Below are 26,656 nucleotides of genomic sequence, written 5' to 3' on the forward strand. Positions count from 1 at the left end.
AAGAATGAGGGCTCGCTTTACACATCAGCTATCCAAGATCAACCTACCACAGTGTATTATTAAAAGCAGATTATCTTAAGAACATCCCTAAGAGAAGTGTGTAATTAGTGGTACAGAGGAAAGGAGGGAGCATATTTAGCAATTAATAAGGGAGGGGAAAAAAAGTTGTTTAGGTTTTAAGTGCATGAACTGGAAATGAATAGGATGGAGAGACCTTGGTGTTGTGGCTAATCAGGATCATATTCAGCTTCCAAAATGGTGCAGCTGTGATAGATTTACACACAACTAGGATGCTGTAGTACTCTCCTACAGCTTAAGGAAGTCTGGTGTGAATGCAGAAGAGAGGCCGTGTCTTGAGGTCTTGGTCAGCTGTGTTCAGGAGACAGGTGTTCAAGTGAGAATGGTGCAGAAGAGGATGGGGCTGAATCTCATGAGAGAAAATAGGGCAGACTAGAACAACCTGGCCAAGTGAAGTGTGAAACGGGAATAATGATACTTGCTGCAAATACCTCAAGGTGCTAAATACCTGAACAGTTACTGTTCATGGATGGAGAACAATGTTGCCACAAAAGCAACTGGAATAACTTGCCCTGAGTAAATTTAAACAAGAAATTAGAAGCTTATTTTTAATTATCAGCACAGTTGATTTACAAAAGCTTTAAAGCAATTGATGGTTCAGGAAGAGTATGTGGTGAAAAACTGTTAACTTTTGAAATGCAGCTTACTAACTTTTTTAAAAGAAAATAGATGCTGTGTCTCTGGCAAGAGAAGACTGGACTTGATACGGGTGGCCTAAGTCCTGTATTCTCTCAAGACCAAAGTCAATCTTCTGATAAAACCTATCAAGTTATTTTAACTTGTTTTCTAAATAAATCAAGTGCTACAAGTGAGTATAGGGTTTTGGTTTACCTGTAGCGATGGTATCAAATTAAAATATTATAAGCACAATAGATGTAGCTCCAATGGCAGGGAGTCCATATCCTCATTCCTATCTTGGTTTACTACAATTTCTTACGCTTTTGTTAAAAGGAATGGTGACTGGAATTCAGAGCTTTATTTACAGTGTTCAGATACCTCTAATAACTGTAAGTAATCAATTGAAATATGTGAGTTTACCTTTCAGTTTAAGAAAGATGCCCTCTGCTATTTGAAATTCAAGCTGTGCAAGCAAGACAAGTCTTTGGAAATACCTGAATAATTGAATACTACTGACTATATTGTACCAATAAATACATATGATAAAATTTATTTAAAAGAATTGTAGGATATGCTTTTTGTTCTCAAAATCCTTTTTTATTTGTTTAAAACATCTAGCTTTTTTTCTTCTTTTAAGACTGTGAGCCAGAAGAGCTAACTGACTGGTCTATGGATGAAAAATGTTCCTTTTGTAATTTACACAAAGAAACAGTCAGTGTAAGTATGAACGTGATCTCAAGCATGATTCCCCAACACCCAATTTTTGGTATGAAAATAAGAATCAGATAATTTAATTTTGCAAATAGTTTAATACAGTATTTTGACTCAAGAGAGTTTGTCTGTGACAGGGAGTGAGGTGGTTTAGCTTCAATTCATTCAAGTTATTCAATTGTATTACTTCATTCAGCTGTAGTCATTACTACCAGCAGACTAAATTCTGAAACTTGTTATAATCTTCATATGTCTTCTAGGATCGTGCATCAGTTATCGGTTCTTCACAGTCAACGCCTACAGAGGAACTGTCATCTCAGGGCCAGTCCAACACTGATAAGATTGAATGCCAAGCAGAAAACTATCTAAATGCACTCTTTCGAAAGAAAGGTAATAAAACCATGTCTTTCATATTAAGAAATGAGACACAAATCTGGAAGAGTCAAATTATTTAGGACTGATTTTGATTCTTACGTAGTTTTTATTTATATACTGAGTGCTGTTTCTCTTCTTTATTCCTTTGTTTTTTTTTTTTATCTTTGTGTACTTGAATTGCCAACTGAAGTACTACCCTTCCTGCTTGCCATTGCTGTTAGTCCTACTGCATTGTGTGTTATTCTCTTGAATCCCTCTTCATTATATCTTATTGGTATTTTTACTGCGAGCTGCTACTTTGTTTTCATGCCAGCTTCAGGAGCTATTCTCTGGAATTTGAAACATTTTCTGCTCTTAAAATTTCACTTCTAGTTTTCGCAGGAAGACCATTTTAGGTGAGAGGATGTCTTATAGATTACAAAAAGAGATTTGGGATCTTCTTGCACAAAAGCTGCTACTTCAGATACATCCAAGTTAGAGCTCCTTGACAAAATATAGTATTTTGTTAACTTGTTAACTCTCCGACTAGCCTTGTTCTTGAGCACTCAGCAAGTTATAGTAGTACATGAGTGACTGACAAGATGGTTCATGTAAGTTACTTAGCTAGTCACTGTTGGCAGCATCAGAAATATTCTTTTTTGTCCTTAAATTTCTCTGTAAGGAAATGTGAATGCAGCTCTATTCTGTAACTACAACTTCCACTGATTTTCTTGGGTTTAGTAGGTGTACTTGGATGACAAAATAGCTGAATATGACTAGGATAATGGCCTTCTCTTGCAGTAACAAAGAATTAGTGTCAGACACATACTTTTCCTATAGATAGATGGGAGAAAAAAAACCAGTTAATTATCTCCCATTTGCCTTGCTGTGGTAGAGATTACTGTGCCCTTGAACCTGGGGTGGGTGGAATCTTTCTGGATCCTATCTCTTCAGCCTAAGTTTTGCTTAGGACTTTAAAGAACATTAGAGTGCAACAGCGTTTGGGGTCCATTTTTGTTCCTTGTTTTTCTTCAGAACCAACTATTTTCCATTTGAAATAAGTGTTCAGTGAAGTTGCCACTTCATTAATCCTTGTATTTTCATCACAGGCCCAGTTGTGTGATGTCTCCCTGTGCAGGTATTTTGATTCTTTCTAATTCGTACTTTCTCAGATCTTCACTTGGTCTTGTTGTGCAGTGTTTTTCAACATTAGCCTGTGCTTCTGCTGGAGATGCTGTCTTTTGATACTCTTCAAGAGAAAATGTTGTGAGAGGAGTGAAACTTAGCACAACTTCACCTTACCAGAGTGAGTGACTTGTGTGAAGTTTTTCACAAGAGCATTTGGCTTTTAGCATCTTCCTTAGGTTTTTATGATCTGCCTGATCAGTAATGCTAGGTTAAAACAGTTTTGGCTATTGAAAAGCAAAACCAAAGTCTTTCCTGATTTTTTTTTTTTTTTTTTTTTTTCCTGTGGCTTTCAAAAGGACTTGTGTATTCTTGGTTAAGAGGTTATTTGCTGAAGTTTTCTAAGAATATTGCTTCAGGTTTCAGCAAAGTTTCTTGAGTTGTTCAAATTATGGGAAGTGAAAAGGAGAAAAAGTTTTTTATATCTGCAAAGAGCATGTGAAACCAATTTATGAGGTATTTAAGTAATTGTCTTGGCTTTGTAGGAGGAAGATGGAGAGTTTTACTAGGAAAATACAAAGACTGTGTTCTGAATTTTTGTAGGTTTTTGAGATAGTTGCAAAGTTAGGAAAAAAGGAATCAAAATATTTCAAGTAACTCTTTAACAGTTCTTATACCTGGTACTAAACCACACGTACTTTCATTGTAAAAAGCAGAATTATTGGTTGGCTGTTTTTAAAATGAAAGTAATGCTTGTTTTGCTTGTTTTGATTGCAAACTCCTCAAGATTATATGCTGTTTCTTACTGTTGTAACTAGTATTAGTTTCATTTAGGTCCTCTGAACAATTTCCAAGACTAGTAAGCAAATTTGAGAATTGCGTTTATTGGTCTAATCATCCTTTTAGTTTAGAACAAGTGATTATATAGCCAAGTTTTTTAATATGAGGACTGGTTTTTGGGTTTTGGTTTGTTGGGACTTTTTTTACACTGGGAAGTTAGTTTAGGAGATGTCAAAACATCCAGCCTTGTTATATCACTGCCTACAGCATACAACCTTCAGGCATTCATAGATGAGGGCTGTGTGTCGAATCTCAGGCAAAGATGATTCACTTTCCTTTTAAGAGGATGATAGAATTACTGCCAAGATGGGTAAATTCTTGAGAGACTATAAGTAATGGAGTATTTCTTTTAGGAATCTATCTTTACTGTGTGTTAGTGAGAGACCAGTTTGGTAGGTAGCTGTCTGTAGGAAGGTCTTATTTTTGGCAGATACCTCAGTAAAGACAGAGTAATTTTTGTCCTCAAGCAGTTATTGTTTCCATTAAATGATATATCTGAAACCAAGATGCCTTCTTCCTAAATATGGCATCTGTCTTTACCCAGAGTAGACTGTGTTACCTTTTCAATTATATAACATTAAAATACACCCATTTTCTTTTGTCGAAGAAGCACTTATGAGGGAAAACCATGATGTGGTTTAGAAAAATACATTTTGGTTGTTTTTTACTATGAATATTGTTGAATGTGGCATCTGTGGTCATAGTTACACAGCACAACCATAATTGTCTTAGAGCTTGATCAGACTTTTTGATCATGGATTATTAATTTTCTGTGTTTCTAGTGATACACACTGTATGTTCTTGGAAGCTTTTTTCCATGAAATATTAATGTGACCTCTTTAAACAAAAACAAACAAACAAATATGTAGTTTAAATATATTTACAGTTTTGAATTGGGTTCTATCTTTATGACATGATCCCATCATCTACCAAAAGATGATAAAAACCTGAAAAGCTTTTGTAGAAATTAAGGAATTGCGGCACAAAATTAGAGGGAGAAAATGGTCAGCTTGACTTGGTTTTTTCTAGATTCTGTGAGCAGCTCTGGCAAATATCTTCAATGCCATATTTTCCATACCAAAATAATTTCCTGGCAAGCTTTTTGAAGTTCTTCCTTGTTTCTAGATATTTGTCTTATATTCTAAAATTTCCATTCATACTATGACTTTCTTACACCATACCATATGCCTGCATTTAACTCTCCAAGTTCTTTTAGTCTTTGATTAGTTGTATCTTGGAGATAAATGTCACAACCTGGCTATGCTTCTTGAACACTGTATCTATAACTTGACAAACCTATGAAAATGTAACATTGCGCACACAGTCTCAGACTACAAAAAGTGATACTTTCTGAGGTGTAGTTTTAAGACGTACACTGCACTTGATCCCATGCCTACAGCTTCTTTTTTTAATAATTTTAAGAAATCTGATCTGTCCTTCAAAGTCTGAAAAGTTTTCTGTAAGAACTGTCACAGCTTGTGCAGTAAAATTGTGTGACGCCTTTGCTAGCCCTCTTCCTCAAATTCATCAGGAAAGAATGTTTAGCAGGATTTCAGCTGCTTTCTTGAGGCAGTAAAACCATACCTTTTATGTTGACTGACTGCCTGCCAATGTTACTGTCTTCACTGAATTTTGAATTTCTTGGTCACTTTCAACTATGTTTAAGAAAATGCTTAGACATAAGACTGTATGCATATTATGTATAGCAGAGCGTAAATTGCCATCTGAGTAGAAGGAGGAAAAGTGTTGAGTATTTACAAGAATGGAAAACTAATTTGGTAATTTGGCCCTTATTGGTTCTGTTCTGTCAGTCAAGTTAACTAAACTAATCATAATACATGGCTCAGAATAAATCGCTATATTCTGTTTTTAATTTGCTGGTGATCTGACAATTAGCTGGACAAGTTTAAGGCTAGAGCTAAGAACATTGCTGGGACAGTTTGGTGGCTGTTGAGATGGGGTTCTAGAAAATGTGGTTTTCTAGAACCACATGAGGGAATCTACATATCCTTTGTGAAGGATACGTACCTTTTCGTGGAAAGGGAAGAGCTGGAGTGAATGCGGGAAACACTCTGACAAGGTGTTCTTAGTTCTGCTATTCGCTGTATCGGGTGCTGGCTGAGCTGATTTTCCCATTGCAGCCTTCCTGGTGCAGTGCTTCTGTGTTGGAAGTTAGAAGGGTGTTGAGAACACCCATGTTGTGACTACCATGGAGCAGTGCTCACACAGTACCAAGGATCTTAGCATTCCTTCCCCCACCTCCCAGTGGAATATGGGGGGCAGGAGCTTGGGGAAGACATAACCAGAAGAGCTGACCCAAACTGACCAAAGGGATATTCCATACCATATGGTATCTGCTCAACTATAAAGCTAGTGCAAAGGAGGAGGGAAGTGGGGCGGGGCTACTCCTTGGTCCTCTAGAGCAACCACCACACATTTTGGAGCCCTGCTTGCCAGGAAGGGGCCAGACATCGCCTGCTGGTGGGAAGTAGGGGATAAACCTTTGGGTTTTTTTTTCTTTGTTCACACACGTGACATTGCTTGCCTTTGCTTTTCCATTAAACTGCCTTTGTCTTTACCCACAAGGGTTTTGTCTTCATCTTATTTTCCTTTCCCCTTTTGCTCTGCTGAGGAGAGAGAGGAAAATGGGAGGGTGATGGAGTGGCTTGGTGGGCGTCTGGTGTTCCCATTTGTGCTGTTGATCGCCTGCTCTCCAAAAATCTTTGAAAAAGTTTTTCTTGGGTGTGTGCAACAAACTAATTTCTCTGTATAAGCAGGGTCATTTCAAATCAGATGCCTGGCAGACTATTCAGCATCAGCATTGATGAAGTTTCATGTGTCATTTTGTATGATTTTTCTTGATTACTGACTGTCAGAATTTTTTTGTTGTTGTTGTTTGGGTTTTTTTGGTTTTTTTTGTCATACAAAGCATATCTGGTGCCATCTGCTGATAATAATTAAGAAATATTTGCTAGTGATACTAAGCTCAGAGACCTATTACTTTTCTTACCCTAAAATACATTAAATTGTAGTAATAAAAACTTTAAATGCAATTTTCCCATGTATAGTGAAACTTTACCACTGTGTATTTAAAATTAGGGTTCTCTATATGTTTTCATTGCATACTTGTATAATAATACAGACTTACATTCAATTGACGTAAGTAATTAGACTTCATGTAATGCACTTCAAGTGCATGTACCCTGTTCTGATCGTTCAGGAGTCTTATATTGATAAAACATTATAGAAAAGCTGCACTTACCCTTAAAAAGCCTATTTTAATTAAAAAATCTACAGTGTGTAAAACAAAAATAACAGTATATGAAACAATATAAATTATTCTTCTTTTTCTTGAATATATAACATCTTTCCTATTTCTGTTCTATATCATTTGGAGACCTGTGGGAAATTTATTTCTAACTTCAAAATACTCTAGATTACTTCTTCATCATAATACCAGTTAAGCATCCACAGCTTTATTTTCCATTAGGAAGCAAAGCAACATTAATAGGAGTGGATCAAGAACAGCTTTCCAGTAGGAAGAGGAGGTGGTTACTGAGAAGACATGGTCAAACTCTTTACAGCTGTGCCTAGCAGGGCAAAGGAAGATTACAGACAAATTGAGATGAGAGGCTCTTTTTTATGTAAGGAAAAATGAGGACAGGCAAGCAGTGGAACAGGCTACCCAGAGAGGTTGTACAGTCTCCATCCATGGAAGTATTCAAGACCTGACTGGATAAAACCCAGAGAAAACTGATTGGATCTCATAGTCAACCCTGCTTTGAGCAGGCAGTTTTACTAGAGAACTCCCAAGGTCCTTCCAGCATGAATTATGATGTAATGACTTTGGCAATAGAACAGTCAATACTGAAGATGTAACAATGACACTATTTGCATTTATGGCTAATAAGATTAGAGTAACTGTGGTCTAGCCCTGTAGATGGAAGATGCATTAGCAGCAAGAGAAGGTCAGATGCACCCCAGGAGCACATCTTCCAAAGCATTGTATGCTTTGAAATAACACCCCCCACACACCCCATGCCCTCCTAGCCCCTGTTATTACCTTTGTAGACTAAATTAACTTAAGATCTGTAAACTGCCATGGCAATTCAATATGTGAGTAATTTTGCTGCATTTATTCTTCAATAGGAGGGAGTATTTGGAAATTATTAGGAAAAAAAAACTTAAGAAAATAAGAGAAAAAGAGAAAAGTCAAAAGATTACTTTGCTCCTAATGGAAAAACAGGCTTGTCCTGTAAGGGTCTGAAAGCAATTCATGCTTGGATATTAGCAATGTGAAGTGTCTAAAATGGGATAGAAAGGCAGTAGAAACTTGGCAATTCAGAAGGAGTTTTGTCTTGCAGTTTTACAACAATTGATGCCGAGGATGGTGATGAAGAAGCACAAATTTATTCCAAGCTGTTGTATTTTCCAGCTAATGGTAGGCATTGCCTGTGCTCTATGAGCTTCTGTGTTTTAAAGGCACAGATCATACCAGGATGTAAAAGAACCATCTTTCCCATTTGCATGGTTGATCATCTGCTCTCCAAAAATCTTTGAAGAAGTTTTTCTTGGGTGCATGTAACAAACTAATTTCTCTGTAAGCAGGGTCGTTTGAGACCAGACACCCGGTAGACTATTCAGTGTTGATGAAGTTTTTCATATGTTGTTTTGTATAATTTTTCTTGATTACTGGCTATCAGATCCTTTTTGTGTGGGGGGAGGTTTAAGCTATTGACCAGTAGTTTTCATTGGCTAAAGCTAGGATTCCCCTGTCATGCAGACCCTTTTACTCCTAGATAATTCAGTTTTTAAATTCCATCTCTTAACTTTACTGGTTCTTTTGATTTTTTTTAATTTTTTTTTTTTTTATATATGTTAGCATTTTTATGCTTATTGTCTTACTGATTCAATATCTTTTGCTGATTTTTTTTTTTTTTTTTTTCTTTCCTTATAAGTGAGTCTCTAGGAAAAAAATTTCAGTTTAACATTTGTTGTGATTCCTTATATAAGAATCAGGAAATAATAGTAAACAAAGAATACCTGTACCTGGGTGTTACATGATGGCAAGAGAACTTTTTTTTGCAGATACCATCCATCGTTTAGAATTTCACCTCATATGTCTCCTCTAGAAAAGTCTATCAATTTTAGAAATTTTCGTAGAGATTTGGCTGGAACATTGTCAGAAGACAGAACTTCAACCACAAGCAGACTTGTTTTGTCATGACTTGGATAAGATCTCTTGAAGCCAGGATGTCTAGCATGTACTCTAGTCTTTGAAAATGTTACAGCTCCACCATGTTTCATAAAGCGTTACAGAAAAGCCAACCAAAAGGTATTGACAAGAAGCACCTGAACAGTCAGCTGAGCTGCCCTCTCACACTTTAGACAGCAGATCACATATGTGTGCATTTGTAATTCCTTGCAATATTTCATTGGTGAAAATTAGTTTTCCAAATGGAATATCTTTGGAATAAACCTGAAACAAAACTAACCAAAACCCAAAAAAATCTTCTACACATTCATCTAAAGTTTGAGCAGCATTCTTTGATCTGTCTTAGTGGTCATTCTCTTGCTAGTAGATGGATACAGCTTCATTGGCATAAAGTGCTTGAGCAAATATGCTGCAGGATCTTCCAAAGTAAATTTTTAGAAATTTTTTTTCTTTTTCTGTATACACATCTGCCTGATCCGGTACTTTCAGTTTCTCCACTTTCATGAATACAAAGCTGAATTTATGGTCTGCCTTATCTGTTTCAGGCTAACTTAAGTGTCCCAGTAACTGCCACAGTGTCCTTTGGAATTTCTTTCAGGCAATTGAGGCTGATGTAAAAGCTAATTCTTCTGTATCATGTTCACACTGACTTGAAATCCCTATCCCTTCTTGATGTCTGTTTCTCTTGCCACCTATGATCTCAAGGATGTTAAAACACAAAAAAGGATTTTTTTTGTGGGAATGAGGGAGCTGGGGTGTAGAGTTGAAGGAAAGAAGGAAGAGTGAGATAGTGAAATGAGTGTTCCTGCTGCCACTTTAAGGAAGAACATAGATCTTTGAGTATGGACAGTTGTGCTTGTGTTTTGAAATGCAGTATTGCAGACATCACTGCAGTATTGCTCTGAGTAATACAGCTCACTTTAAGTGAGTTTCTGAAATACATTTTTATATTAAGTTACATATCTTTATTTTGTTGATCTTTCTCTTGTAGTTATGTGGATTCTTTCTTCAGTGGTTCAAAAATGTAGTTTTTGCTATGCTTGTTAATAAGAGGTGTAACATTTTCCCCATTGACAGATAACACTAAAATAAAGTCATGGGTATGTCATGTTTGAGTCTTTTATTATTTTTTGTTTTAAAAATGAAACTCTTCTCTCCACAGGACAGTTACATACACAAACAAATATAGGGTACATACAGTTTTAAATAAGGAATAAAAGTTTTTTTCCCTAATGTTTTCATTTCAGAACACTTTAAAAATGTCCTGCAAATGTCCTGAAAATCCTTTAGGATTTTAAAATAAAAATTCACAACTTTATTTTACAATTGAATTGCTTGTATTACTACAGTTTATATGGTGAATTTCAAGCAGCATCACATCAGTGTTGTCATGCAGTCCTGAATCTACAGTCATGATTATAATCTAGTGTATTAGTAATCAAGTACATAATCTAGATGAAACAAATCTTTTTACTTTTTTTTATGATTAGCTCCTCAAAAGTCCAACTGTTCTATGTTATGAAAAGGACTGATCTACAGAACTGCACATTAAAATTATTTTTGTTACAGTTGTTCTCTGAAAGTAACTTCTTTAGGTATTAGTTGATAGCTTTATTTAACTTTCATTGCTTTTATTTAAAATACTTTATTTTCAAAACTGAAAATGAACAGTCAGCAAATGAAAATTCAACTTGTTTACCAATAACAAATACAGATTCTGACTCTATACTTGCATTATTTATCTACCCACATAGTTTCACTTACCTGATTAGATAAAAAAATACCGATCTGTGCTAAACATATTCTTCCAAGTGGCCTCCAGTTAAGAATACTTATAAGAAGAACTTGGTAGAGAACTGAATTAATAATTTTTACACATATACTCATTACATTTCTTGTGCCTATAGGCAGTATTTATTTCAAGAAGAGTTTTGGTTTTTAATTACATCTGTTGTCTGTGTTGTTGTTCTTTTATTCCTAGATCTTCCTCAGAACTGTGATCCTAACATTCCCCTAGTTGCTCAGGAATTAATGAAAAAAATGATCCGTCAGTTTGCAATTGAGTACATTTCAAAAAGTAGCAAAATTCAAGAGAACAGAAATGGTTCATCGTTTGAGCCAAGTCTGATATGTAAAAGTATCCAAATGAACCAAACGGAAAATTCCCTTCAGGAAGAACAGGATAGCCCTCTAGACCTCACTGTGAATCGAACTCAAGAACAGAACACTCAGCAAGGTAAATTTCTCTCTCTGCTTACCTGTGTTTTGATGTCATTTCTTACCTTGTTTTATGTCCTATTCCCTTAAATGAGTCTGGGTCAAATACCTGTATCTTTTGTCTTGGCAAAGTAGTAATCTGTTGCGGGAGAAGGAGGGAGGGAGGGAGGGGAGGAAGTCCTAACACAATTAAAATACGGTTGAAGGAAAATTGTTATTGCATCAGCTTAACATTTAAAACTCATAATTTGCCCTTAAAATCCACAAAAGTAAGAAAACTGTTAAAAAGAATTTAAAAAAAAAAAAAAAACAAAAAAACAAAAAAACAAAAAAAAAAAACCAAAACTTCTGAGACACCTAAAGCAAACCCACAAACAAACAAAATACCCCCATACAAAAAAACCACAAACAACCAAAAAGTTCAGTCTTTTTCATATTGTGGCATTGGAATTTTTCAGCTTTGGAATACTGAATCTAAGTCAACTCACCTGTGGCTGTCACCAGTGACAATGGTTCAATTTTTTTTTTAAAAAACAGCTCTTTTGTTGTGTGGTTGTTTTTGGTTTTGTTTTTTTTTTTCTGAGAAAAGAGGGAAAGATACTGGCATTTCAGAGAGCAAAGGGCATTCTGTGTCAGCCCGTGAACACTTTGGTTCTTAAAATTCAGACTGGTTAGAATGATGGAGAGACAAGATAAATCTGGGAAGAAATTTCTGTTTCATTACTTAATTATAGAGCAGTACAACTTTCTTCAGTGTAAAAGTATAAAAAGAAAGCTAAAGTCTATCTCACTGTTATTCACAAAAAGGAAATATTTTTCTTGCCTCAGGGAATATTGCTATCCAAAACTGATAATAGTATAATTACAGGAGTGTTTTGGACTTTGAACTTCATTTGGATTAGAAGCAGTTTTCAGGAAGGGTTGTGACTATCATGTGCAAACAACAGGGGCAGCAAAGCAACTTTTGTCTTTTACAGATGAGTGTCCATGTTAGTCCAATAATACTCCAGAATAAAGGGAGATGCTTACCTGTATGTCCTGTACCATGTTAAAAAAGTTAAAAGAAGGCAGCGTGGTAGAATTACGTTTTTAAATAAATATATGTTGGTCAGAATGAAAGCAGATTTTTCTTACGGGTGTGTTTAACGCAGTCTTCAATTAGCTGACACATCCTTTGGTGGGGAGGGAACTCTGACATGGATTTACCTTGCTAAACATTCTTATTTTAGATGACGTTTTAAGCACTCTTTGACAGAGGAAGCATTAAGAAATAATTAAGAATAACTTTTATTCTGTGTGGTCACAGAAACCACTTCATGCCTGGGTTTAATAAATACGTTGTGCAGATTAAATCTTGAGAAAGTACCTGTTGTGCTTTGGCATATTTAGAGATTTATAATTTGCCAAGTGGGAGCATGTTTCTTTTACAAGGGTAATAAAAAGTACTTTGTTGATATCAGCACTGTAACCTATTGCTTACTTCAACAGATGGTTATAAAGAATAACTAGTTTAAAATGTCCGTGAGGGAGCAAAGTCCCCAAATGCTGTTTCTGGTCCTTGTGAAGCCTGGATGAATCTTCCTGAATAAAGGGAAGGCAGAGGGTGAACGGGGCAGGGACAGGAAGAAAGTTCTGCTGCCACCCTCATCTATTTGGAAACCCTTTGATCTTTTGTCCAAGGAATAACTTAAAGTACCGAGAGATTGAGGGTTTGCCTTTTTCATTTGAATTTTTCTTATAATGAGACTAAATGGCAAGTGTAGAGTTGTATACATTCAGCAGAACATCTGAGGCTAGAATTAGTTGTTCAGCATACAGAGTATACAAGTCTTACATAATAAACTGGGTGAGATATTGTAGATTCTCAGGCTGCAATGTTTGCTGGAGTGCTTTGCAGATGCTGAAGATACTAGTCTTGCTGTGAAGTTTTAAAGCTCTTGAAATGAGAGTATTGAAAAAACAGCTGTAGCTGGAGAGAGGTTTCAAGCCATCTTATCGACCAGGGAAGTTGTACTGCACTTCCTGTTTGCCATGAACATATGAATTTTGAACTATCTTAGCTTTCCCCTGTAGTGGTAGCAACAGAAACAAATAAGGTGAAGATGGAAAAAATCAGCCTGATCTTTTTGTTTGCATTGTGTTCAAGGTGCAGTGATCCATGAAAAGTTATTTCAATTAGCTGTTGTCAGGTAGTATGTATTATTATTGTATCTACCCCTCACTTCTGTCCTTTTTCTGAAGAAACCTTCAATATATTGAAGTGTTACACACCTACAGTAGAGAATTGTGACTTTTTTTTAATTGGATTTTTAAAAATACATTATTTGGTGTCTAACAGTATACTTCAGTCTGGAGACTTGTGAAAGCTGTATATGGTTCCTGTCTTGGTAATGTTTTAATTGTCATGCAACTCTTATTTTCTGTTTGTTTTTTGCTGTTAACAATTTCCAAATGAAGTGACAGTAACACAGTAGGAAGCTCAAATTTGTACATTGCTCTGATGGAGCCTCAAATTTGAGATCTTTTTAATTCAAATCCTGTGATGCAGATAATGACCCAAATATAAATACTTTGGGTTCTTTTTCTGTTTAGGCAGGTGCTTTGTATATGCAGTAGTTGTCTTTTAAAATTAATTACCTTAGTAATAAAACAGTCTTGTTCCTTTACTATGGTAGTGATTCTTAGACTTGAGAGGAAAGAGGAAGATTTATTTTTCAGATCACTAGAAGCATATTTTGCAGACAAAAACAGACCTAAGCTAAGTGCTAGCTCCATACTGAAAAAAGATTCTGCCACTAAAGATACCTGGATGCTATTATCTTCATTTAAGGAAGCTTCTTGTTTTAGTCCATGATCTGTGGGATATCTCTGAAGTACTCCCAAAATATTCAGGTCTTGTGCTTCCAGACCTGGCACCTTTGCGTGTTGGGCTTACATGGCAAGGTTTTGTTAGTTGGGGAGGGCTGCAGGGGTGGTACCTGTGAGAAAAGGTGAGGGGCAGCCCTGTGCTAGGCAGTCAGCTCTGCAACAGACCCACAGCAGGCCCAAATGGAGCACGTCAGTGAGGTCTGTGGTGCTTTTGTGAAAACACATCTAAAAAAGAGCAAAAACACTTAACAGGCAGAGGACTGAGTAACAGCAAAGTCAAACAAGGGTGAGAGGAGGTGCTCCAAGCACCAGAGCAAGTATTTCCTTGCCGCATATGGAAGAGATCATGGTGGAGCAGATATTGCCCTATAGCTCATGGAAGAGACCACTCTGGAGCACGTATTCACGTTACAACCTGTGGAAGACCCCACACTGGGGCAGCTGGGTATTTCCTGAAGGAATTGTGGCCTGTGGAGAACCCACAATGGAGCAGGGGGAAGTTGTGAGGAAGGAGGAGTTGTAGAAAGGAGTTGTACTGACTATAACCCCCATTCCCAGTCCTGCCTGTGCCACCTGGGGATGGGGGAGAGAAGTAGAGTTGGGAGTGAAGTTGAGCCTGGAAAAAGGTGGGGTGGGGAAATGCTTTAAATTTTGTCTCTCTCATCAACCGAATCGATTTTAATTTGCTATAAATTTTCCCAAAATCTGTTTTGCCTGTGATTGTAAGTGGTAAGTGATCTCCCTTTACCTTGATCTCTATTTAGCTTGATTACCTTTTTCATCTTATTTCTTTGCACCCCCTATTGAGGAGGGGGAGTGAGGGGGGGGCTGGGTAGGACCCCAGCTACTGGCCAAGCTCAACTCATTGCACCCCTGGTACTGAATGATTCAATACTGAGTATTAAGGCACTGCCATCAGGTGTGTGCAGCCTGGTGCCTGGCTGAGAGCAGTGTTCCAAAGTATGCTCTGCTTTCTTCTACAGGTGGAAGTGTGATAACTTAGCAGGGTGCTTGAGCTCCTGTGAACCTTACTGGTCACTGGCAATTGTGTCACTTTCAATTAGAAGCAACTGTCTCCAGAAATACTGTATCTTGTTCTTTTTGCTAATCCATATATCTCCAAGACTGTCTAAGCCTTGGAAAAAGTGGATAGCAAAAGAAAATTTGTTTGCATGCTCTGTGTCTAACAAAAATTAAGGTGGTATTGAGTATTTTGGCAATATTACTTGTCCTCCAAACTAAGCCAATGAGAAAGCAGCATCCTTGCAGAATAAAATATTGAGTGAGAAGCAGCCTTGGAATATCCTGCAGCAATTTATTTCCTTGTGCAGTCATGACGCTGGGCTCAGGGGAGTGTTCCCAGCCTCAGACAACTTTCCCTTGGTAGATAGGGGAGAGTTGATCACTCTCAGTCCACTAAGCAAAGTGACTTGAGAGACAGGTATAAGCTGTACAAATAAGTGCTAGTTTAGCTACGCTTCAGGCTTACTCTTGTTGCAGTGTTCCTTCTCAGAACAATGATGGTGTGTAAATATAAAAGAAAAATGCAAGGAAGTTAGTATGGATTTCCTTGTTTCATTGATACATCATCGATTGCTGGCCACCTTTCTGTGTCTTCCAATCTGTGACATTTTGCTGCATGACCTTTTTACAGCTGTCCTTTAGCTTTGTCATTGTTGTTGGCTATTACTGGAAAGTAGTAAGTAGGAAAAAATAAGATAATCCAAGTCAAAAATTCTGGTTTAAAATAGCATTTTATTGTCCAGTTTAACAATACATACGTAATTTCACCAATATTTATAGCAAGATAAAGATTCATGAATAATGGACCAGAATTTGGGAACAGTTCTTAATTTTTGAAAAGCAAGGGGTTTCACACTTCCTGCAAGTCCATGATGTAGTTAGTATGGCAAATGGGATCACAACTTGTGTGGCCTCTTGATTGCTGTGTTTGGGGCTATTGAAAGAATTCTGAACAGTACTGAAAATAACCTTTTTATTTTCTTAATATACTGTTCTTATAGGTATAGGAAAATACTGTGCTTTTTGAAGGTACACATGCTATGTTCTCAACAGTAAATTGTATGAGCTGTAAATACATTCAAGAAATGGTTTAATAATTCTGCATTAAAAGGTCAGCCTAAAAAGGTATATTCTTGAAGGGAATAGGTGTTTATTTCTTCCTTGGCTGCTATAGTGGCTAACAGCCAAGCTCCTTGTCATATCCTTGCTGGCTTCCCTCTCAGTGGCAAAGGGGAGAAAATGAGAAGAGTTGGAAGGAGAGATCATGAGTTCAGATAAGGACATTTTCATTGCTTATGATTGCTATCATGGGCAAAACAGACTTTGCTTGGGGAAAATTAACCTAAATTATTGCTTATTAAAATAATTATTAATTCAGGTAGTGGAAACAAAAAGACACATTACAACACTACCTTTCCTCCCTCCTTTTCCAGTCTTAACTTCATTCCTGATGCCCTTGTGACCACCACTCCCCCTGTGCTGCAAGGGGGATGGGTGTGAGTTGTCCACAGCCTGTGGGCTCTCTGGCATTTGGCTTCCCTCTGCTTTTCTCTCATTCTTTTTATTCCTTTTTTATCTGTTACACCTTTTACCCTTTCTTAATTATGTTTTCCCAGAGGTTCTGCCCAAATGGCTGCTCTGGGGTCTCTTGGAAGCAGCAAGAACCATCTGTGTCCAGCACAGGGCAGCCCTTGGACAGTCCTCACAGATGCTGCCAAGACCTTGCCATGGACACGCAATATAAAGCCATATACTTTTAATCTGGCAGTATTTCATTTTACAAAATAGCACATCAGGTCAGCAAAAAGGGACTAGCTGGAGCAGTAGTTAAGAGTTCATAAAAGGCTTTGGTGTTCTTACTGACAGTTCTCTGAAAAGTTTCTGTGTGCAGCAGCACAGAAAATAGCCAGCAAAAGGCAAGGCATCATCAGGAAAGGTACTGAAGGTAAGACAGTGTTATTTTTGTTACTGTGAAAAACCTCATTGAGGTTTACAGTGGTGTGATGGATAAGGTAAAAGGAGAATTATTTACTAAATCTCACAATATTAGAACTAGGCAGGACTCACTGAAACTTCTTAGAAGGGAAAAAGATATAAGGGGCAGCTTTTGCACAGCAGTTTGTGGACATCAGGAGCTGCTGTGACAAGAGATTTTAGATCATTTTCCAGCTAATAGAACCAAGGCCAGAAACTAAAGCTAGAGTAGGTGGGGATGTATCTCTGAGATCCCTAATCCAATGTTAGCAGCTGCTGGGAGAGCAGGAAAGGAATGAGCTGCAGATAGTGGCCAGGCTGATGTGCTCTCCTGTGCTAGAAGTGGAGGTTTTTCCAGGCCTGGAGACGAAGGAGTGGGTTGAGTAGGTTTTCTGACTTAGTAAGGCAGTTCATAATAGCTAGTGAGAGGTTTCGTGAAAACCACAGAGAAAAGGCAACAAAGTAGTTTGCTAGAATCAGTACAGAAGCACCAGTTGTAGGAACTCAAGGGTGACCCATGCAATTTATGTTACTTGCTCTGCCCCCTCTGTTTCTCTAACATCACTAGTCTGGAGGAGTTACAAGTGATTGTGGTCCTGATTATTTTGAAGATGACCTTTGAACACAGTTATAGTTTGGTATTGCTGTAACTGATGATCTGGTGTTGAGAAGCAGAAGGCCAGAAGTTGAGCCATTTCTTTGAAGAACACAATCACTTAATTTCCATAGGAATAATTTCATTAGAAGACCATGAGCAGCAGACCTGAAAAACTTCTAGTATTTTTTTTTCCCTATATTATCCAGTGTTACATAGTATTGTTTATGCAGACTGTCATCTTAGTAGTCATGGCTTCAGCTAAAGAGTGGAAGTATTCCATGTCTTTCATTGAAACCACCCTTCCAGAGTGGTTTTTCTGCTCCCGATGGTATTCAGTTCCCATCCAGAATTGCCTAATTTCTCATTTTGAGTGATTAGATAGAAATAATAGAAAGCTCTGGCTCAGTTTAGGAAAAAAATATTCTTACCTTGCAAGGAACAAGTTTTCAAGGTTCATTGTCCACCTGTAGGATACATCTTTGCAAATCTTTTGGTCTTATACATAATGAACCAAAGTGAACTCTGCTGTGTACGTATGCATACATTTTGTTAGGTAGCATTTAATTGTCTTAAAGCTTTATAGCAAATGATCTCACTTTCCTACGAATTAATTGTAGTTGCTCCTTCATTATGATAGTTGATACTACTACAGAGTAGCAAGATCTACCAAGTTAGGAGCTACTGTGTATTTTTAATGAATCTTTTTTACTTACCAACCCTTTCTGCATCCATTTTGGGGAGGGAAGGGTTATGTTGTTTGGTTTGGTGGTGAGTTTTTGTTGTTGTTGTTGAGAGTGTTTTAAATTTCAGTGAAGCTACTGAATAAAAGCCTGGTGTGTGGTAACTTTAGCTACTATTTTGTACGTATATCAAATTTCTTGCATTGTTCCCTTTCATTCTTTTTATGGAGGATCAACTTCCCATAAAGCACTGGCCTCAGGGAGGCGTTATATACTTAATGTATACCTTTGCTGTGTTGGAGGAACCAACTGTCTTGAACCTGAAATGACTCTTCAGTTATGCTTACACTTTAGAATACCCAAAATGTATCTAATATTTGATTTCAGGAGTCTGCATTCTCAGTACTGTATGCTTTTTAGTTATTTTTCAACTTACTGATGGCCTTGTGTTGTCAAAACTAATTCTGAAAGATTGACAAAATTATTTTGGTTAGATTTCATTATGGAATCTTGTCAGAGTCTTTGGGTTTTCTTTGTTGGGAGGGGTGGGGAATGTTCCTAAAAAATCTAATTAGCTCCAATTTTTTTGTTGATTGAACAGGGAGAGATGGATTAGCTCTCCTCATAATTTTATGAGGTGTGAACTTTGAACTAGTTTTCTCTCCAGTGACTCTGTCCAGTGATCTCTTTTGAACTTTTTTATCATAATACCTATGAATATCAACTGAAGATGGAGAAACTGTTGTGAAGGGCATCACACAAACACTTAACAAGGGGAGATGTACTTTTGTGTGACTGACAGAGCACAATAGATGCAATCTGTCTGTTGCACAGGACTTGGCATGGCGAGCTTAGGTATTCAGAATACTTCTAGCTGGGCAAACCAAATAGTCCCTGTAGAATATTTATGTAGTGGTTTTAATTTGGTTTTCCGTCTGGAATATCACTGCATCAGAAAGGTTAATTAACTTAGTACTTCCTTTAACTTTCTTAGGGCTAAGGAAGATTTTGACAGGAATGTATTCAGGAGAAAAGGAGCATCTTTGACAAGTGGCATTTTTATAAATATTTTTTCCCCTTACACTAACTTCTGATGCTACTGTTTCCTTATTTTTCTTCAACTAATACAAAATAATTGGGGAAAAACAGTCAAAAAGTTTAAAAAACAGTCCAAAACAAATAGCTGAATTTGATTATTACATAAAAATATTTCTTTTTAGGATTGGCATAAAAGAGAGTTACCCTGACAAGTTTTCTGTTTTCTTATTCAAGTGTTGCCATTGGGATTATTCGGCCCATGCTTCATATCTGCATCTGAGTCTGTGGGAAAATGTTTCCAGTGGATAGATGTTTTAGAAATAATGCACATTAATGTGAAAATTATACTAATGTAAAAAGGGCTAGCATAAGGTTGCTTGTAGAATTGAATGTTGAGCTACATGTTGAAACCCAAAATTGAATTCACAGAGCTCAGGCACACAAAACAGCCCAAGTTTGAAACAGAGAGCCAAGGAAGAAAGGTATGAACTTAAATGTATTTAGAAGATATATCTATAAACTTGTGTGATTTAATTTTTTTTAAAAAAATAAATAATTAAAAAAAAAAACCAAACCACATCAACTTAAACTAGAAAGAGTATTTCAGGTGCTAATTATCTTCTTTAATTTTCAATGGGTTTGAATTCTAATTTAAAAACCGATATTTTCTATTTCAATACTTTATGGACTTCAACAGCCAACTACATATCTTGGATGTAACATTTCCCAGTGACGTAACAGAGCAGACTCTTACTCTAATTTGGGTCTTTGCATTTCTCTAGTTTCGTAATTACATCTATGTGGGAGCAGCAGGAAGAATGTCATAAACAGACTGCTGGACCTTTAACAACATAGGTCTCATAGGCTTAAAATTATAATGGACTTGAGCTTTCTCCACAGTTATTGGGGTTCTACTTTCTCATCCAGTAACTGGGTCTGGTCTCATAGCTGACCCTGCTCTGAGCAGGAGGTTGGTCATAGAGACCTTCCAAGGTCTCTGGTAGCCTGAACTATCCTGTAAGCCTATGATTTCATTATGTCAGTTTTAACTCTAACATTAGGCTTGTTTGTTTACAGGAAGCAAATATTAATATATTAATAATATCAAGTGCATTGCATTGGTTGACTTGGAAGTAAACAGCGCAGTATATACGCATAAATGACTTTTAGAAAAGCAGTCACATGTTTCTGTTTAAGACTGATTCTTTTAAGTTTTATTATTTTGGATGGGTTGACTTTTAAAATTTTTTTCTTAATTTAAAAATGTTACAAATCAAATATAAAACCATTTGTTGAGACCTGATATTGTTAAAGGAATAAGATGTCAGAAATTCCACAAGCTAAAACAACTGCTTAAAAATTGTGTCATAGGTACAAACATTTGCTGCCAAAATTTCTGAAATCATCCTTGAACAACAACTATCATCACTACTCGTTCTTTGCAGGGGATGGAGTGCTAGATCTCTCTACAAAGAAAAGCGCAAGGTTGGAAGAACCAAAATATGATCCGTTGTGTTCTGAAAACTCGGTGTCTGGGTAAGCAATGTTTAGGACTCTCTTGAGCTCATGTGAAAGACAATCCAGGTTTCTCTTCTCTGAAGCTAGGTTTTATGTTCATAACATATTTGTATATACTGACACACACATGTGGTTCCTATTTTGCTTTCAGAAGAATTCTTGTCACTCATACGTGTGTGTCTATGTATATATCACGTTTCATTTGTCTTTTTCCGTTTTTTTTTCTGTTTAAAGAAAAGTTATCAGAACAATCACCAAACTTTAGTTCATGTTACTAAAAATGAACTGAAAACTGATCATATAACACTTTAAAAGCAACAGGATAGTAGAAGAAAATGTAAATATTCTTACAGATTTTAGGAAACTTCAATTTTTGGATGAAAATGACCACATTAATATTTAGACTTCAACTATTCTTCAACTAACATGAACAAGTTAAATGATTATTACCTATAATACTCCTTAATAAGAGAGAGAGAGCGAGCAAGCGTGTGCGCGAGAGAGCTCTTAATCATCATACTTACACTTACATCATGGTTCTGACTATGGTGTGTGGTGGCAAATGGTTAAAATTCCTTTTTCAGCAAGAAAAACATTATTGCATCTGCTGAAAGCTACCACAAAACTAGTGAAACACATTGTTTTGTTGGATTTTGTTATGATCTTAGCATCCTCCCATCCACTAGCCATAGCAGGACCCTTTTTGTCACCTGTACGTCTTACCAAATAACTTACTACAAATAGGACTACAATAGTAGTATTTGTTGAATTATGTGAAAATGCATTTTATTAATTTGCTGATATGAAGAAGTTTTAAAAAGAATATGACTTTGTAACTAGAGAGCTGTAACTAGAGGCTAGAATTTTTTTAGAACTGTGTTTTATTTTGCCAAAATGGATTTGATTGTTAACTACAGCACTTTATCTTATTGTTGTAGAGAGCCTAGTTTTGTGTAAGTCTGGGACGTTTGTGCGTAGTTTATGTACTTATTGATGCAAATTTTCTATGAGGGGGTTGACTCTTTTATTACTTGTTTAGCGGTAACGTCACGTTTCTACTAACAAAAACTCCTTCAGGATTTGGGTATTTAACGGAATGTTAATTGTATAATTAAAATTATAACAGTGTTGCTCTGCACGCATGTGACCAAGGGAATATAGCAAGCACATGACAATAATACCAAATACTGAGCTAGGCTATAAAGTTCTTGGAAGGGCTGCTGTAGAAGCCAGCGTATGATTTTCTGACACATTGTCCTACCAGAACTGTAACATTTTGCTAGGATAATCATTTAACTACCACATCTCAAAGGCTTAAAAGTATCAGAAGCAGTGATGTTACCGAAGCAAGGAGTATAATAAAGGAGTGGACCCTTCCCTTCCATAGCTGTGTGAGAGTCTCTCATACATCAGTTTACCATCGTTTCATTCCATCCATCCAGGAGACTACACAGACACAGAGAGGACTATGTGGAAAGAAGTGCTGAGTTTGCAGATGGTTTGCTCTCAAAAGCTTTGAAAGACATTCAGTCTGGAGCACTGGACATAAATAAAGCAGGCATACTTTATGGCATACCTCAAAAAACTTTACTTCTCCACTTAGAAGCCTTACCAGCAGGAAAGCCTGCACCTTTTAAAAACAAAACTCGAGATTTCAATGATAGTTATTCATTTAAAGACAGTAAAGAAACTTGTGCAGTCCTACAAAAAGTAGCCTTGTGGGCAAGAGCTCAAGCAGAGCGCACAGAAAAAAGTAAACTCAGTCTACTTGAAACCTCAGAATTAAAATTCCCAACAGCTTCCAGTTACCTCCACCAGTTAACTCTACAGAGAATGGTCACTCAATTTAAAGAAAAAAGTGAAAATCTACCATATGAAACTTCAAGTCCTACTGTACAATTAAAAATTCCTCAGCTAAGAATAAGTTCTGTGTCCAAACCACAGTCTGATACTGCTGGTCTTCTGGATGTTATGTACCACGTTTCTAAAACCTCCTCAGTCTTAGAAGGATCAGCTCTTCAAAAATTGAAAAATATACTCCCTAAACAGAACAAAATTGAATGTTCTGGACCCGTAACTCACTCAAGTGTTGACTCCTACTTTCTGCATGGGGACCTCTCTCCTTTGTGTCTTAATGCTAAGAATGGGACAGTAGATGGAACCTCAGAAAATACAGAAGATAGTTTGGATCGTAAAGATAATAAGCAACCAAGAAAAAAACGTGGCCGCTATCGGCAGTATGATCATGAAATAATGGAAGAAGCAATTGCAATGGTAATGAGTGGGAAAATGAGTGTTTCCAAAGCACAAGGAATTTATGGGGTACCTCACAGCACTTTAGAATATAAAGTAAAAGAAAGATCTGGAACGTTGAAGACTCCGCCGAAGAAGAAACTCCGATTACCAGACACTGGTTTATTTAATATGACAGATTCAGGGACTGGCAGCTGCAAAAACAGTAGCAAGCCTGTGTAGAGTAATTGTTAGCAAATTGTTTTGTGTGTGTGTGTATGTATGTCTGTATACACACACTGTGTGAGAAATACATATGCTCACTCTGACAGAAGACGTGAAATTATACAGTTCAAAAACCACATACATGCCTTTGGAAAAATAGTTTTATTCAGGGTTTTCACTGTGGACAGAATTATAGAGTTGCTCACTTAATTCTGATAGTGTGTATTTAATATAATCCTTGTATAAATAGGTGAAAAGATTCAGGTTTTATTTAGTAGTCAATAGCATAAAGATGTTTTGGGAAAACAAGTATTTGTCATGTGAAGCATAATTTTTAATTGGTGAAGAACCACTCTACCCATTCAATAATCCATCTTATTATGGAAATACACAACCAATGGTTATTAGCAGACTTTTATACTTCACAGAATACTTGCAATAAATTGTGAGTAACTCAGATTATACAAAACAAGGGATTTTTTAAAAAAGCTAGTTCCTTACAGGGAAGTGGATTTGTGAAGTATTAGTAGGGTATAGTACATTCTGTGAAAGAAAATAAGTTCATTGTTACTTAAGTATCCAATACAAGTAAGAAAAACATTTCATTACTAAAAATGTGTGTTTAGCAGGCATAAACTGCATTTTTTTTTATCATTTTAAGAAAATTTTGTTGTTGGTTTAGAAAGAATTTGGTGTTTACAAAGTGTACACTTATGAAACCTGAGAAATTACTGTAGTTATAGAACTATTAAATATGAAATAAGATGGAATACTAAGAGCATAAAATAATTTAAACTTTAACATAAATTTTCTTTTTAGTTTGACAAATAAGGTAACTTGTAAGGTTTAAAAAGAAAGTTGGAATGCAAGTTAGAGCATGTTCATAATGTGCACAGAATGAGCTTGAGAATTATTTGGGTTTGTTCGGGGTTTTTTTGTTTAAATGTGCTGGTTAGTTGATGTTATGACTACTTAAAATTTATTTAAGGATTGTGTCACACTCCTATTGAAAAACCTCACTGTAACTCTAATGTATTTGCTGCTGTGACATTTCAAAACATTTTCAGTTTATCAAAATGAATACCAAGATACATTATCATTTTGCTAATAACCAAATTTGCAGTTCAGGGTCTTGATAGAAATACAAATATTTAAACAGTGAAGCTGTTTTGAACTTTCAATAATATAAATTCTTTATAAATTTGGTAGTTAGAAGCTAGGCAGTTCACTTTAAATATGTAACTTTTAATAGAACTTAAGGGAGACCAATTACCTTCATATTGCAGTTTTTACAGAAATTTCAAATTACTCACATTGGACTTTATATCATACTTAATTTTTTTGTGTAATATCACAAAGTATATGTCTACATATGAAGAATGGGGGCTTGCTTCATACGTTCAATACTGAATATGAATGCCCTTTTCCCCTCAAAATATAATTTTTTTTTTTTTTTTTTTTTTCTTCTGTATGCATCTAATTTGGCAAAGACTCTCCTCCAACATTTATGTTTGGTACACCTGCATACATCTTTTTTCCCCCCCACTTAAATGTGCATGCGTATAGGTTAATTATATAAATGAAACGGGACATTGGATAGGTATGGACCACATCAGATAATTTGATTTCTAGATAAACTTGCCATTAAATTCGGTGGAGAGCATACTGCAATATTGATGGCAAAATCTAGCCCATATTTATTAACGCTACTAAAAAATACAGACTTCCATTTTAAAACAAGATAATCCTTTGAAACTGCACAACCAGTATCTCCGTTCTTTGGTCTCTCAGATCTATACTGAATCTTCTTCAGTGGTTAAGGTTTACTTGCATATTACAGAATGAATCCTTCTTAAGCAGATCTGTACCTGATAACAAAACAGCAGGAGTCAGGGTCATCTTTCATTTTAAAAGAATTAAGCCATATTTTGTGAGGGCCAGATGGATTAATTTGTGAGTATATCCCCACTGAAAAGTGAAGTTGAGAAAAACCTTAAGTATTTCGAGATCTGTCTTTATACATTTTTACTTGCAAAAATGTTGGGCTTTGATACATAGCCTAATATTTGTACCATACTGATGTTTTCTACTCCTCAGACAATGTTATAAATTCGGGTCAGAAGTTTATATTGAAGGCAAGTTACAGTACTCTTTTTTAATATCGTTTAAAGATGACCTGACCAAAAACTTAGCAGGATTCATAAAATCAGGGATCATTTTACTATTGACTTAACAGTGCTCAGTAGTTTTGTATGTAATATTATAATTAATTTTCAACATTTTAGTACTTGTATTTATTTTTTGGTCAGAAATAGTATATTAAGATATTTTTTGATAGTTTATAGATGATACTTAACCTGTAAGTGTTTAAAAGAGCAGAATTATTTGTTTCTAATTGTTAGGCTAACCTTTGATTACACAACTAAGGAGAGGCAGGGAAATGTGTAGATTCTCCTTCCCCAACCCCTGTGTATTCCACTGAACATCATTTAAATTACACATTTTGAACTGTTTTATAAATTCAGTTTCCAGTCACTACTTAGTAATTGACAATTTCTGAAAATTCCTGTTTCAGCAGAATTTTAAATGAAGGCGAAAGCAAGCCCTACATGCTTTCTACTTATTTGAATGTTTCTCAAGTATTTTATATTAAAAAACAGTGCCTCTGTTTTTAGAACTACTGCTCAGTAAAGCTGTTTAAACCATTTCTGGTAGCTAATGACAATTTTATATTAAATTGTATATTAACTTTAGTGAGACTGATTTTTTTTTTTTTTTTTAGTTGTTTACAGTACAAATACCTGTATTTGTTTTTTAATTGCAGTATTTCCATTGTCGCAGTAATTTAGTAAAACTCTGTGGCTGCCTTGATTTTTGACAGATTTTTGTTAACAACTGATTTTTAGGCAATTAGTTATATTTATGCATAAATCAATTGCACTATAATTCATGAATTATTTATTATGATATTTTCTAATGAATTCCATGTATTTGTCTTGTGTTGTAAATGTACTGTAATTCTGTTTCTTCTTTGTGTTGTTATATTCCTAAATCTGATTGTATGAATTTAATTGTTTAGTTAACGTGTTTCTACGTTGTAATTTGTAGTAAAGCACTTCAATGCTTTTGCACATAAATTTACAACACTGATGTGTGATTGATTTGCTCATTCAGTAAAAAAAAAAAAAGAAAGAAACAAAAACCTGTACACTGACTCATTTGACTTACTCCTGAGGCACAAGTTTATTAGCAGTGACATAAGATCAAGAACCGTACAAATTAAGCACATAATGCCTAATTTACTGTGAGATTTTTGTATATGAAAAATAGTAGCTTTAAGGA

The 26,656-nt window shown here is 36.0% G+C and overlaps 1 protein-coding gene across 1 annotated transcript; it reads left to right on the plus strand.

The window, feature by feature from the left end:
• The first annotated feature begins 1,323 nt into the window (after positions 1–1,323).
• LCORL (ligand dependent nuclear receptor corepressor-like) lies at positions 1,324–24,501 on the plus strand. Its single transcript, XM_008947996.1, has 5 exons — positions 1,324–1,413; positions 1,668–1,797; positions 10,923–11,177; positions 20,785–20,875; positions 22,300–24,501. The coding sequence occupies exons 1-5, from the start codon at positions 1,366–1,368 to the stop codon at positions 23,330–23,332; spliced, it is 1,557 nt and encodes a 518-aa protein (XP_008946244.1). The 5' UTR covers positions 1,324–1,365; the 3' UTR covers positions 23,333–24,501.
• Positions 24,502–26,656: the final 2,155 nt, after the last annotated feature.

The sequence above is a fragment of the Merops nubicus genome, unplaced genomic scaffold, assembly GCF_000691845.1.
Source record: "Merops nubicus isolate BGI_N331 unplaced genomic scaffold, ASM69184v1 scaffold1549, whole genome shotgun sequence".
In the NCBI taxonomy this organism is placed as follows: Eukaryota; Metazoa; Chordata; class Aves; order Coraciiformes; family Meropidae; genus Merops; species Merops nubicus.

Excerpts from the sequence above, each read along its gene's own strand:
- LCORL (XM_008947996.1), top strand. The coding sequence starts at position 1,366 with ATGGATGAAAAATGTTCCTTTTGTAATTTACACAAAGAAACAGTCAGT. Across the intron at positions 1,414-1,667 it reads TACACAAAGAAACAGTCAGT|GATCGTGCATCAGTTATCGG; the intron begins GTAAGTATGAAC and ends TATGTCTTCTAG. Across the intron at positions 20,876-22,299 it reads TCTGAAAACTCGGTGTCTGG|GAGACTACACAGACACAGAG; the intron begins GTAAGCAATGTT and ends CCATCCATCCAG.